This window comes from Patella vulgata, chromosome 3 (assembly GCF_932274485.2).
Source record: "Patella vulgata chromosome 3, xgPatVulg1.2, whole genome shotgun sequence".
Taxonomy (NCBI): Eukaryota; Metazoa; Mollusca; class Gastropoda; family Patellidae; genus Patella; species Patella vulgata.
In genome coordinates, this window is record NC_065881.2 from 58,036,749 (window position 1) to 58,051,591 (window position 14,843).

The following is a 14,843-nucleotide window of genomic DNA, read 5'->3' on the forward strand; positions in this document are numbered from 1 at the left end:
AAAATATCTCTATTCAATTTTTGCGTATGATAATTCACACACACACACAGGAACCGCCCTGTTGAATCCTTGTCGAATTTTACTGGACAACTGTTTACTGCTAAACTAGCTGAACTTCAGCCTATGAACAGCTTATTGGACAGTTTATTTCTGTATTCCAGCAACAAGATTGATTTTTGTGTCATTCAACACTTCCTTATTTCATTTCAGAGTAAAACAACAGTCGCGATCAGTCATCAACAAGCAAATCTCAGCATATTGAAATTTCAACAAAATGTTTACACAGACTTTATTAATATTTCTTGGTAGGTATCATATATCAATCTTATCTTAATGTTTGTTTTCTTATTTTAAGTATTTGTTTTTAAAATTGTATGTTACACACCCTGTAAAAGCTATTTCTACATATTGATTGTTACATCAATACGTTGTTCAAAAATGTGTTAAGCATCTTCTAAAATAACGGCATTTGTAGACTCAAATCCAACCAAACAGCTTACAATGCATCAACCAATTTAATTGCTGAGCCCACCTGGGCGTTAAAATCTGTGTATTGCCAAAAGAACTTACTTTGATACGGCTCGACAGAGTTTTCGGGAACAAGTATAGTTTTCACGGTAGCCTATTCAGACAATGGTTATTGTCCCCCGTCTTTCGAAGAAATCAGGGGACTATTAAAATGGGTCTGTTAGCCTGTCCGTCCGTCTATCTGTCCGTCACATTTTTTGTGACACAATTCTAAATGAACTAGAATGTTCAATGTGATGAAACTTGGTGTATATCTTTATCACATCAATACCTTGATTAAATTCGATAATGAGTATTTTCGGCTGAGGGTAAGCTGAGCGATGTGATTGGTCGAGACTTTGGAGCTTGACATCTTTGATTCTAATTGAGTGATAGTGATGAAACTTCGCGTATAGTCTCAGATGCAAGGAAATCGACTTCAAATTTCCAAAATTTTCTGGGAGAGGACCCCATACCCCACTTGATGCTCTGCGTTCAGCCACAACGGGTCAGCCCCGCCCTTATTTTTCTGCACACGCCCCTGAATACCTTACCAAAGTTCGATGCCGAGAAAGGTCATCGGGATTTTAAGAAGCTGTTCCTCCTTGTCAGTGGTGCAGGACCGAGGGTCTGGCAAGGAAGAACGGATAGTCGTGCGGTTTGGACGAAAAACCAAGGTTTCGTGTACACATTGACGTGCACGCTAAAGGTCCCTTGGCAGTTGGAATTTGATAGAAGAGTAAGCCGTAGCGTCGCTGTCCAGGCAAAATTTCCCTCATAGCACACTGTATGGCGTATGTCCGTCTTCATTAGTCCAGTCGGAGCAGTATAGTATGACGCTAAACCCCATTTCATTTCCTTCTAATTGGGTTCAATATTGGTGTAAGTGTGTGATGCCTTGACAGAGTTCGATCATGCACACTTTCCACTAAGGATAAGCAGAGATAAGCAATTTGATTGGTTGTTGCTTTGGAACACAATAACTTTGGTTCTAATTGTGTGAGTCTAATTGAAATGAAATGATATGGGGTTTAATGTCCTACTGTTCTGCTCCTATACTGGGCTAATGATTGGGTGAGAGCGATGACTAAGTTCGATGATGAGAATTTTATGCTTAGGCTGAGTAGCGATAACCATTTTTATGTTAAGACTTTGTAACATAACAACTCTGCTTCTTATAATTGAGGTAGAATGTTTAAACTTGATGTAGATGTTCATGAAGTGAATGTCTTGACTGAATTCAATGATTAACATTTCCTGCTAAACCTAAGCAGAGCTAAGCAATTTCATTGGTCGATGCTTTGGGACAAGATAACTTTGATTCTAACTGATAGAGAGTGACGAATCACCGACTTGGTTTGATCATGAACATTTTATGCTTTGACTAAATATGGATAATCAGTTTGATTGCTCGATACTTTTGAAAAAGATAAATGTGCAGTTAATTAATATGTGTCGCCTATTTATCTGGGGATTTCAGCGGGGGGCACCAGCCTAACTGTTGGCTTGTTTATTTATAAGTAGGATTAGAAAACAGTTGCGTACACTCATGTTACCCCATTCGCCTTATATAGTCAAATAGTTAGTTTCTGCCTTAACTAGTACTTGTGATTAATGTGTCTTTTATGGCAGATGCTTGCTAAATACAAGGTATTAGATATGCTAAACTATTGATTAACTGAGACTTGCTATTATGTGATGAAAATTAAGGACAAGGGGAAGGAGACCTGGTTTATGTATTTTAAAAATGCGCATTCAATGCCTGATAATAATAGCACATCATGGAATATAAATAAAATTAAAAATTAAGAAATGCGACCGCGAGATTCCCCCGGCCCCGCCCAAACACACATTTAAAACTTGAGAGTGGGAGTTATTTTAAGCCTTGGGCCTTGCATGGAGAGAGAGAGAGAAATGGGGTTTAACGTCCACTCGACACAAACTAGGTCATTTCGGGACTAACATATGGTTTAATTTTATTTCAATAATTCGCTTGCGCGTAGGGGTCTTTAGGAGTGGGAGGAAACCGGAGGACCCGGAGAAAACCCACGAGGTTGGACAGGCGACCCTACTCCTTGTCACGTACAACCGGGGATTCGAAACCACGCCAGCTGACTCAATGACAGGCTTTATGATACAGCACGCACGTGCTAACCATTCGGCCATCCCCACACCTTGCATCGAAAGAACATAGCTCGCGCGAACTGCTGGTCAAGTGGTGAGCGAATAATGTTTAACAATAACATAATACAAAATTGTATGTACAAGCAATGACTTTATACTGGCCAGAACAAGAAAAGCTTTCTACTTTTTCGATAATTTTTTTTTAAGCAAAACCTTTATTTTATCGCTTTCAAACCGTTATATAATATTATAACGCACGTCATATTCTTCTTTAAAGTTGTAGATTGATCAGGGTTTAAGTGTGGCATTTGAATATTATACCAAATCAAAACTCTTTGTATATACGTCTATAAATTTTGAAAATATTTTTGTTCTAAGGATTGGTTGGATGCAGTAACGGAGGTTCCGTATCGGCGTCTCCAAAATACACGTGGCCTTTGAATGGAGTATTTAGAGGAATTGAGACTAACACGTATACGTATAGTTTAAATCACGACCAAGTTGAGAATATACCAGTTCAGCAGAATGGTAACCCTAACCTGATCGAACAAAGTACTTTGGTATTTGATGGAACTTATTTCATTGATGTTCCCATAACTGCAGATCACAACTTTCAATCAGTAGCTATAAGTTTATATATTCAAGCTAAATATGATACCAGACCTAGAAGTGTGTTTTTTCACTACAAATCCACAAACAACGAGCAGTCCAAAATAACAGAAATAATTCTGGAAGGAAACTACAAAGACTTAAAATTTACTGTGAAATTCGGAGACGGTGCTATCTTCACCGAATCATGTCCGAATGATTATAAAACTAGCTCCGTTTTTCTGGGAACATTTGTACACTCATTTACCAGTGGACGGGCTGGTATTTACTTTGATTGGGAGCATAACCACCAGATCGATTCGATATCAGGGAGGTCATTAAGTGTACCTGGAACTGTTCGGTTTGGTGGTCATCAAACAGATACTGCATATGGTTATATTGGGCAATTGTCATGTGCTTCTATGTTTGATATTGACGAAGACATAGACCCAACTTATTATGCTTCTATCTGCAATTCAATTGTTACCCCGCCAACAACAGGTAAATATGTTTTGATGAGTTTTGATAATATCACTATATAATTAAAAAAAAACAAAAAACTATAAATGGCAGCTTAGGTCCTCAAAATATTAATAGTGTATAAAGTTACCTTATGTTAAAGATATGTTAATTCCGGCCTCTCTGAAGGCATGATATATTGAGGCTCAATGAAATCTTATTTCATATAAACACAATTTGTCCCATAGAAATGTTCCTCCGAATGTAAGCTTCAATTTAACGCCAAGTTTGTTAAAATCGGTTGAGTAAAACTTTGTCATCGTTTTCCTTGGTTTGCAAAAAAAGTTATTTCGAATCGTGACGTATTCGTTTAATAAGTAGTGCGATTTGTAAAACATTGGACAAAATATCATGAATTAGCAATGAATAGACTTTGCCGCCCCTGTCAGTATAGTTTATAAACAATAATATGAGATCTTCGTCCCACAAAACAAAGAAAACGCATAGAGCCATTTTTTTCGGTCTTGTCAGCTGTCAAAAAAACTGGTTATTCGAGATCGAAAGAATTCCCCCCTTGTCTAGTGTCTGTGTACCAGAAATGACCAAAATGAGGCTACAGAAGCATATTTCTATACAGAAACAAAGAAAGACGAGCTATTATACTTACCGTGACGTTCAAAACAAATTCGGATACTATTATTAGATCAACCGAGGTCAGGGCTTCCCTCCCTTTGTCCAACAATCCTTACCTATCCGGCGAAGTGAACATTTCTTTCTGTTGACGATTTATGTTTTTAGGGGAAAAGAAGACAGGTACTAAAGTATCACCGAGAAATAGTTTGAAAAGTTAGTGCGAATCTTGGACATTAAACGAGTTTCACAAAACGATTGTAAGCATTTTAGATAAAATCCACTAAAATAATATATTAAGTTAAAATTTTATCTTAACTTTAAATAGTGGCGTTTCATAAAACCATTTTAGGAACAATTATAACTAAAATCAATTTTAACTTGGGACAGCCGTCACCCACTCCTAACTTAAAATCACGACATTAAAAAACATTGATTAGGGTACGTTGTTAGATCTATTGCGACATATATATATATTTGGAATAATGATAATATTGGCAAGGGCCCGGTCACATAATTTTAAAATATACCACCATTCACAAAAACAATTTTTATTCAATTTCTTTCCGTAGCATGAGAAATACAGCTACGGTCCACCCGTTTGGTTTATTTTACGGTAATTTAAACGTTTAATTGACGCCCCTAATTAGAAACCCAGTAAACAAAACACTTTGTTACTGTTTTGTATACATTACCATATGATTTAACTAAACAGACAAAAAAAAACCCAACAACAACAATCGTTTAAAATGGTCAATATCTTGGTGGTAGAAGGCCTAAAGGCCTATAATATTACTAGACATGCTATCTGCAAAATATTTACTCATATGGTTTTGGGGTTATGATGATTTGTAAAAGATAAATCAATAATCTCAAATGTGTTTATTGAAAAATGTTTTAGGCCTATTTGAAATTAAATTTTAATATCATAAATTTATTATTATTTCTTAAAGACGGCTTACGTTAATAACACAACATAAATCAGAGAAGGTATTTTATCTTGGAGGAAAAATCATTTGAATTGAGTAAGAGAGTCATTTTTAAAGTATCATTGAAAGGGTCTATCATCTAGATGGGGCTGACATTCTGGCATTAGAACATTTAAATACTTTTAAAATTCAACAATAATTTACAGCCTAGTTTAGTCGTTTAATTCACAAATAAAATAAAACCAAGTACGAACAATCCAAACCATTAGACAAAATTCGAAGTCAAAAAAAAAAAAATCATACGTTTTTGACAATTCTCGATAAGTTTCTTTTATCCAAAATACCATAAAACTACGAAATTCAAGCGATTCAGTTTATCAGTGCGCATTATTTACATTGAAACCCGTGAGTAAATCAAACCCCAAGGTCAGGGAAGTAGCATGCAAGTTCAAGGCAAGCCCAACGATACATTTCGAAACAAATAATACTCATTTATATCATCTCTCTAGGACTGAATGACCATGTGCAAACATTGCTACAACGTATGAAACTCTCCCCATTGATATTGTAACCGTTAGTTCAACCTGTCAACAGTTTTCAGTTCAGATGAGTATTTGCTTACACCCTAAGTGCCCGCACCAGAAATGTGCACAGCGCGGGCGCATGCAATTTTAAGTTATAATCGATCTTCGTGAAACGCATAAAATTTAAAATTTCATTTTGATTTTAGTTAAAATCTATTTTAGTTTGTGGAACAGGGCACTGGCCATTCTTGCTATACTTGTTCAAAAATAGATAATGAGAAATGAATATTTTGAAAAGTTCATTTTAATTTGACAAGATGTGGCATAGATTCTTTATTATCGTAACAATGGAACTTGTTATTTGAGTCTTAGCCTCGTTTCACCATTTTTAAATTAAATCATATTTTAATCGGTTTAAATCTCGGCCATACGATGTTCAAGAGAGTTGATAATAGGCTTGTCATTTGAATAAATGTCTACATATATTTTATATAACTTTTGAAGCCAAAATAAAGACCTGCAATACGCAGATTTAGCTCTTAAATAATGCATCTTTATTACTGTGCATCATACATTAGAAGATAGATCGATACGCATATAACGTGTATTATTATTTTCAGCCCCATCTCTTGTTTGGCCCTTAGATGATAAGATGCAGGGCTTTGAGGTCAAGACGAATATAGTGCCAACCTATAATTCACTAAATCCACCACGATGTCTACCAGGACCATTAGATCTACCAAACAACGCTATGGCTTTTGATGGATCGTTTCTGTCTTCTATATCCACATCAGTTCCCCAAACCATGCTCCTTGGGGGCGAATTCAGCCTGGCGGTGTTCATATTGCTTGACATATACAACGATGGTGACATTATTTATGCAAAAAGTAGCCTCCACGGATTCTTGTTGAATGTTCAAAATGGAAATCTCTATTTATCTCAGTTCGATCATAGGCGGACCACGCCATGTGCCACGGTGACAGTAGATGTGGCCCTAAATCCACTTCAGTGGTATATTGTGGTAATTCAAAGAAGTATGAACACCACGCACTTTGTTCTCATTGGTGATAGTTGGCTTAAGGTCAGTGATCAAGCTACTTGCCAACAAATGCCTGAGCCAAGTCCAGCGGTGAATATGGATGTTGTATTAGGTGTGATGTCAATGGAACAGGAAGGATTCAAGGGTGCGTTGAGATGTATGGTTCTGTTCGAATTTATTCGTCCAATTCCTGTTTTGTTGGACATGTTAAACACCAGCTGTAAATCCCAGTATGAAAATAATATTACAGGTAAATATGATTTTGATATAACGAATGAAAAGATTTAAGATTTATTTATGACAACTACCGCTACTTAAATTTATACAGGAAGCCTTTTCGAAAAAGATTGCAATGGACTTTTTGAATAATAATCGAACAACCATGTCTTGTTGTGACCTGTATATTCCATTTCAGTTACTAAATGCCATTGAAACAATTTAAGCCCTTGTTGTGCAGTAGCTCCTATAAATGAGAAAGGACCGGCATTATCTCCGTTTTATGTACATCAAGCACGGTCCTATACAATCTGATTAAAACACAGATCCTATTTCGTTGCGTTTTTATAGTTCAAAATTTCGTTTTACTTGTCTTTACTACACTAGGATCTGGAAGAGTTGTTATCATTGACGTGTTCTGAATAGTGTGAGGTATTAGCCAATGAAACGGTCTCTTACAGCGAGGTTTAGGCGTGCTTTGCACTGAACTGTGGGGAATCCACTAATAGCACTAATGCTGATTGGTTAATCAAATGTCTGACCGGCCAGATCTTCATGTAGTGTAGGCCATCGAATGTATAAAAAAAACGAAACGAAATATAGATCTGTATTTTAATCAGATTGGGTCCTGGATAAAATCTTAATAAAATCCCTTGACGTTTTTATTCTGACTATGTGGCCAGTTAAATATTTTGTTATTTCTATTGTAGTCGAATTCACGAATGCCAAAAAAAGAGTTTCGAAGCAGGCAATTGTGTCCGCTAACCATCAACCACCAGCTTTTGCCCGTCATCTGCGTAGTTTTACCAGTAAATCTCTAACATTTTGTGGTAAGGAGTGCCTCGAAACGCCTTATTGTAGGTCTTATTCCTATGGGACCGACCGTACCTGTGTTCATTATGACGTGTTCGTGAAGAATGGATTAATTTTGTCTCCGAGAACGAATTATTACACACTTGGTTACACCCTTGAATAGCAGATTCGCATGTGAATATAATAATTTCCATAAATCTGGGCTTGAATTTAAGCAGCCGCGGCATTAATTTGGTTGACTGGGTGGAAATTACTACAAAACTTTTTTTTTAAAAATTTTTCACGGCTAGCTAGCTGTTGTTAAATCGCAGCATCAAAAGCGCCCAAAACTGACAGTGTTTAAAGTTAAGTAGAATTAATGGGGGCAGTTGCATATTTTCACACATAATAAACGTGGGCTTATTGTGACGATATAGGCAATATAGCCTTTATACTTCGGACCTTATCTGAAAATCGTAACTCAAAAATAACCAGACGTTCTGAAATGATCACTACATTTTCTTAACAGTAAAAGTAAACGTGTCATGATAATCTCGACCATTATAATTTCGGAAAATATACAATAATGCTTATTCAAGCAGTTGCACAGCGTTGAATTTGGGTAAAGCGACCAATCTCACATGTAACCGGAAAGGTTTTTTTTTCAAAAACGCACCACAGAGCTTTAGATAGCATCAGTCTTTAACCCTTGCTTTAACAAAGATATTCACTAAAATATATCTTGTAGGCACCCTTTAATAACACATACGGTCACGTTTACCATGGTCATGTTGATCGATAAGTTACGAATTTTACGTATACACGATAATCTATACACAAATAGAATGCGGTATGTCACGGCAAATTGCAATGTGTGAGATCGGCTTAAAAAACTAAGATTGTGGCTATGATTATTTCTGTCATAAAGTATCACAATTGTTTTTATTAAATGAACTTCGTTATTTGTTGACAAAACTATTGAGATTATATGTATCATATCAAAAGATTAATGTATCTATCTCTTCGTAGATATCTATTTTGCTTTGAATAGAACGTTCTGACAATATCTACGTATAAACAATCATTTTAATGGCCTGTCTTATGAACAATGATTTTGAATAGTATGCTGAGGAGAAAACAAACATAAAGCTTATCTAAAATCAATCTACATTTTTTAAAAATGAATGAAGTGGTTCTGTATTAAAGATTTTCTAATTATCTTTAATGGCTATCTATTTCATAGGTGAAGCACATGTTTTACTGGGTTTTCGATTCAATAAAAAGAAGCCTATTTAACTTGCCTGGAAGATTCAGTTCAAAACATAAAGCAGCTGGGAAATGATTACCAAAAACTGTTCATTACTATTACAAGGATAACAAAACAAAAAACTGTGCTAGGGCGCTCGCCTTCAATTTACAATTTAGCGACCTGATAATGTGCCCATACTATTCTCTCCCCCCCATCCCGTAAATATAAGGGTAATTGGGGGGGGGGGGTATCTGTAATAATATTGCTAGAATTTTTGCTCTTGAAATTAATGGGAGCAGTATATTTCATTAATTAATATCTTTGGTGGACAGTTATTAAATTCACATATATGTAGAATTGTATTAAAATCAACTTAGTGAGTAAGTGACAGTTGACACATAAACAGAGTTACAGAACCAAAACATATCTGTCTGTATGTGTCAATAAAATACCACGAGATATCACGTGCATGGAAATTTACCATTGCATCTTTTGGCTTAATTTAACCAATCATATCGTTAATTGCACAGGTTCAGGGTCATGATCATACTTGATTGTGCGTGATATGCATGAGCTCTATAAAAAAAATCATAGTAAACTTTTAAATCAGACTTCCATTAGATTCCAGAGAGGTTCCATCTGAGTTCCTAGACAGCCGCGAGGCTGGCTAGGGTGGAGAAATCGTTTTAGCTAGTATTGTTATCTATTATGCTCGTATACCTGTATTCGGCTATGCTATATAAAATGTAAAAACGAACTGTTGCATTGTTATAACTGAGAAGACAAACGTCTTAAACCAGTAAGAAGCAAACACACAACGTGAAGGAGAAGCAAAGACAGTTAGAGACAAATTCTAGACGATCACAAGGCTACAGAAATATGTAGTAAGAAAAGATGCATGGGTCGTATGTAAGATGTGGCGACCGGTTTTAGTACGTGTCCTCTCTCCACGTCTGACTAAAGACTCATGGTGCTGCATATCGAGGGATGGCACACAGGCTTATCGAGGCATAAGTTGGTCGCTATCTATCGGCTGGGTTAGGCCTCGGTACGATGTTATTAAGTCTCCTCAGAATTTCATCCCAAAGATGTTCAATCGGGTTTAAGTCCGGACTAAGGACTGGCCAGTGCATAACGTTGACACCGTTCTGCTGTAGAAAGTCCTGAGTAACTCGGGCGGTGTAGGCACGGGCGTTGTCATGCTGGAAGCTGGAAAACATTGTTTCGATGACGTGCGGAATGTGGTATGACGTGGGGTCTGAGAACTTGATCGATGTAGCGCACTGCTATGATGCCGCCTCCTCGTGGTAACCCTTGGTCTACCAGTTCGGGGGCGATCATCCGTGGTGTTGGTGGCCCGAAAGCGTTGCTGAAGCCTGTAGATGGTCCGAATATTGACGTGCTGTCTCAGATGCCTGTGCGAAGGGATTCTGCACGCGCTGTCGCACAACATGGCGGTCTTGTCGCCTTGTGATAACCCTTGGTCTACCAGTTCGGGGACGCTCATCTGTAGTTTTGGTGGCCGGAAAGCGTTGCTGAAGCCTGTAGATGGTCCGAACATTGACCTGGAAGTGATTGGCAACGGCTAGGGCAGTGTGGCCAGCGTCGAGTCTTCCAAGCGCCTTGTTCCTCAGAGCTGTCGTGAGTCGTGGCATGCTGCTGACGTTGTAGTGTGAATGATTCAATCAGGTATGGGGGTGCATTTTATAGGGCGGGTCCCGGTTAACAGCTCGTGCAGCATGAGTTACATGAAAATCATGGAGAACACATTACCATCTCAAAAGTCAGGTTGTGTTTTTGAGAACATTTCCTGGGTTCAATTCTGTGTTTGGGAAGGAGCCTTATTGCTCAGGTAAAGTTGAAGATGTGGTCACAAATATACAATAAAAACATTTGGCAAGTTTTATGCAATGCGTCTATTCAGAGTAACATACCAACCTGACGTTTCTTTGCGGCTTAGTATACTTATTCCTTATACCCTAAGGATGATCCCAGTTGTTTTTGGTACATGCCCGACCCCCACGGTATTTGTTTGTTTTTCGTCTATATGCCGCATTTCTTAATGTATCATCTTGAAACTTGGCATAGTTATTACTTATGCCCTAAGGAACAAAGTAACATCATATTGTTTGTGGTGTATGCCCAACCCCGAGGGGCAGAGCCACGCCCATTGTATTTTTTGTGTGTCGCCTACAGGCCGTAATTCTTAATCGATTGTTTTGAAAACTTTTCATACTTATTCCTTATGCCCTAAGGACCTAAGGATGACCTCTATTATTTTTGGTGCATGCCCGACCCCCAGGAATAGAGCCACGCCCAATTTTTGTGGGTGTCTGTGTTTTGCCTACACGCCGCAATTCTTAACAAATTCTTTTGTAACTTTGCATACCTATTCCTTATACCCTAAGGATGATCCCTGTTGTTTTTTGGTGAATGCCCGACCCCCCAGTGACAGAGCCACACCCATGTTTTTTTTGTGTGTCTGTGTATTGCCTACAGGCCACAATTCTTAATGGATCGTCTTGGAACTTGGCATATATATTCCTTGTAGCCTATGGAAGATAACTATTGATTTTGGTGCATGTCTCGACCCCCAGGGGCAGAGCCGCGCCCAATTCTTGGGTTTATCTTATACAGGCCGCAATTCTGAATGGATCAGCTTGGAATTTGGCATATGTATTCCTTATAGCCTAAGGGTGACAACTATTGGTTTTGGTGTACGTCCCGACCCCCAGGGGCAGAGCCACGCCCAATTTATGAGCTTAGCGCCTGAAGGCCACAATTCTGAATGGATTATCTTGGAATTTGGTATACTTATTTGAAAGTTATTCCTTATACCCTAAGGACGGCAACTATTGATTTTGGTGCATGATCCCCCCTCCCCTTTTGGGCGGTGCCACACCCAATTTTTGTGTAAAGACTGAACTTCAGAATGGATCATCTTGGAACTTGGCGGTATTTATTCCTGTAAGGATAGCAACTATTTATTTTGGTACAGGTCCTGACCCCCAGGTGTGTGGTACCACACCCACTGTTATGTCTGTAAATACTCTACAGGTTGCTATAATTGGCAGATTTTGTTCAAATTCAGCATATCAATCATTTCAATAACAGGGTTGTACCTATTTATATTGTTCCAAATCCAACTCCGAGGGACAGAGCCACGCCCATTTTTTGTATTATCATCTACAGGCTGCAATTCTGAATTGATCATCTTGGAACTTGGCATATTTATTCCTTAAACCGTAACGACAGCAATTCCTTATTTTGGTGCATTTCCCGACCCCCTGGGGTGGTGTCACACCCACTTTCTTTTGTTAATATTTAGTCTCTAAATCTGGCAAAACAAACCCAACGCCTAGCCATCTTTGCCTCTTGTCATATTACAGTCATTGCGGCTATTTCATATTTCATTCTCTACATTTTAAGGTGAACATTCCATATGTTGATTACACTATTTTGCCTTATTACACTATTTTGCCAATACCGTTTTTTAGGACTTCGAATTTTTTCTAATGGTTTGGATTGTTCGTACTTGGTTTTATTTTATTTTTATATCAATGAAAGCAGTAAAGTGGACGTATATTGCAGCCTTAGCGATGCTCTAGTTTTGAATTGTCAGATATCCTCCCACAGTCACAAATAACAACTTTTGGTCTTCGAAGAAATTGTTAATGTATCTGTTATCACTCGTCACTTCAGTCAGTTATATATAAGGATAATTCGTGTTTTCTTTTTGTGTTCTTTGTGTTAAAATTATATTTGGAACGTATTTAACGGATCAAATTCAGCCAATAATCTTTGGGTTTTCATGACCTGAAGTTCATTCTGTTGTTTTTTTCATCATGCCGACCCTATTCTAGGGTTCAAAATTTGCCGAACCCTTGGCTCCTTTGGGAGGGGCCTTTTTTAAATCTAGACCCCTCTGACTAAGTCCAGGGCTATCCCTGCCAATAATGGCTGTGTTTATGATCTGAAGTTAAGTCGGGTTTTGCCATCATGCCGACCCCATCTATGATACACTTAAAGCAAATGGAAGTAGTTTTCATTGACTTCCCGTGGAAAATACCAATTTCCAATGTGAAAATCGGATTGATTAGAGCAAATAATCTTTTGATATTTTATGATCTAAAGTTCATTTTGTTGTTTTTTTTATCATGCCGATCCCATCTTTGATACACTTAAAGCGAATGGAAGTACTTTTCATTGAGTTCGTGTTGGAAATACCCATTTCCGGTGTCAAATTCGGATCGATTTCAGATTAGAAAAATCTAAAGTTCATTCTGGGTTTTTTTATCATGCCGACCCCATCTTTGATACACTTAAAGCGAATGGAATTAGATTTCACTGAGTTCGTGTTGGAAATACCCATTTCTGGTGTCAAACTTGGATCGATTTCAGCTTAGAGAAATCTATCACGCAGTACCACTTTTGGTGGCTTCTGAAGCATGGTAAATGTTGCATGTCACCTTTGAGTCACTGGAATATTCTGTCATGAGAGTCAAGACAAGTCTGACATTTGTAACAAGTAAACAAGTTTAATATAAAAAACAAACCCATATTTTCTTTGAAATGCCCACAAACTTACCTCCCCAGACAGCACTGGGGAGGTTGTGGAATTCAATCAGGTTTTGACACGTGTGACTTCCAATGACACGTGACCAGATCCCCGAGCCTTGCTGCTATTTAACGAAAGCGGCTGGCAGGTCAAGGAATTGGAAAGATTTATCTGCCAAGTCTACTCTTCATCTGGTCCATTAAACCTACCAGCACTTAGATGGCAATTGTTATGTTAAAAAAAACTTGGAGGGAGAGATGCTGCCACCGACTTGTGCTGCATTGTTGCCTCATATCACAGGAGCAAAGTACACCGGCTGGCAGTTGGACAGAGTCACTTATGCTCCTGTGCTAAATCTTGACCTGCTTGCCCCTTGTGCTGTTATTGAACTTACAACATGTGGTTGTAAAACAGGCTGCACGGGGCGATGCAGTTACCGCAAAAATGGTCTGCCTGGTACATCTCTCTGCACGTGTTTGGATAGGGGCCGTACCAATATGATCAGGATGACGAATAACTGATGTCGTGAACTGCGTTGTATTTATTTACAAGATAGGATGTCTAGCTGTGTGTGTGATTGTGTGGGTGTGTGTGTGTTTGTGATCATGAAATTTTACATACTTATGCCTTGTACCCTAAGGATGGTTCCAATTGTTTTTGGTGCATGCCCGACCCCCAGGGGCAGAGCCACGTCCATTTCTTGTATTTGTTTGTTTTTCGTCTACTAGGCGGCATTTCTTAACGTATCATCTTGAAACTATGCATTCTTATTCCTTGTACCCTGAGGAACATCCCTATCGTTCGGGATGCATGCCCAACCCCCAGGGACAGAGCCACGCGCATTTTCTTTTAGTGTGTCTTGAAATATTTTCATATGAATTCCCTTTACCCTAAGGATGATCCCTATTGTTTTTGGTGCATGCCCGAACACCAGTGGCAGAGTCACGCCCATTTTTTTGTATTTATTTGTTTGTCATCTACAGACCGAATTTCTTAACGTTTCACCTCAAAAATTTGCATACTTATTCCTTCTATCCTAATTTGAATTGTCGTAAAAGTGCCAAACACCGTTACGATAGACAAGCCTCGCTGAGACCCCCTTATACAAAATGATCTGTCCCGATAAGTGACGTAATTAGCTTCCATTTTTGTTTTTTTTCGATGTCCAAGTTTGTGAGGAGTTCAATTTTACAACAGAGAACTTTTTTATTCGATGGGATATTTAGTT

General features: G+C 38.2%; 1 protein-coding gene across 2 annotated transcripts; it reads left to right on the forward strand.

The window, feature by feature from the left end:
- The first annotated feature begins 215 nt into the window (after positions 1-215).
- On the forward strand, positions 216-10,048 carry LOC126816550 (uncharacterized). 2 transcript variants are annotated; one of them, XM_050543206.2, is made up of 5 exons: positions 216-305; positions 3,010-3,720; positions 6,382-7,050; positions 7,727-7,846; positions 9,052-10,048. In XM_050543206.2, exons 1-5 carry the CDS (start codon positions 275-277, stop codon positions 9,102-9,104), a joined length of 1,584 nt encoding a protein of 527 aa, XP_050399163.1. In that variant the 5' UTR covers positions 216-274; the 3' UTR covers positions 9,105-10,048. The 2 variants fall into 2 exon arrangements, with proteins under 2 accessions (XP_050399163.1, XP_050399162.1); XM_050543205.2 differs by having other exon boundaries at positions 7,727-10,048.
- Positions 10,049-14,843: the final 4,795 nt, after the last annotated feature.

Bases quoted from the DNA above. Each gene is read 5' to 3' on its own strand.
- LOC126816550 (XM_050543205.2), top strand. From the start codon at position 275: ATGTTTACACAGACTTTATTAATATTTCTTG. The intron at 306-3,009 runs GTAGGTATCATA...TTTTGTTCTAAG, and splicing joins GACTTTATTAATATTTCTTG to GATTGGTTGGATGCAGTAAC. The intron at 3,721-6,381 runs GTAAATATGTTT...TATTATTTTCAG, and splicing joins TGTTACCCCGCCAACAACAG to CCCCATCTCTTGTTTGGCCC.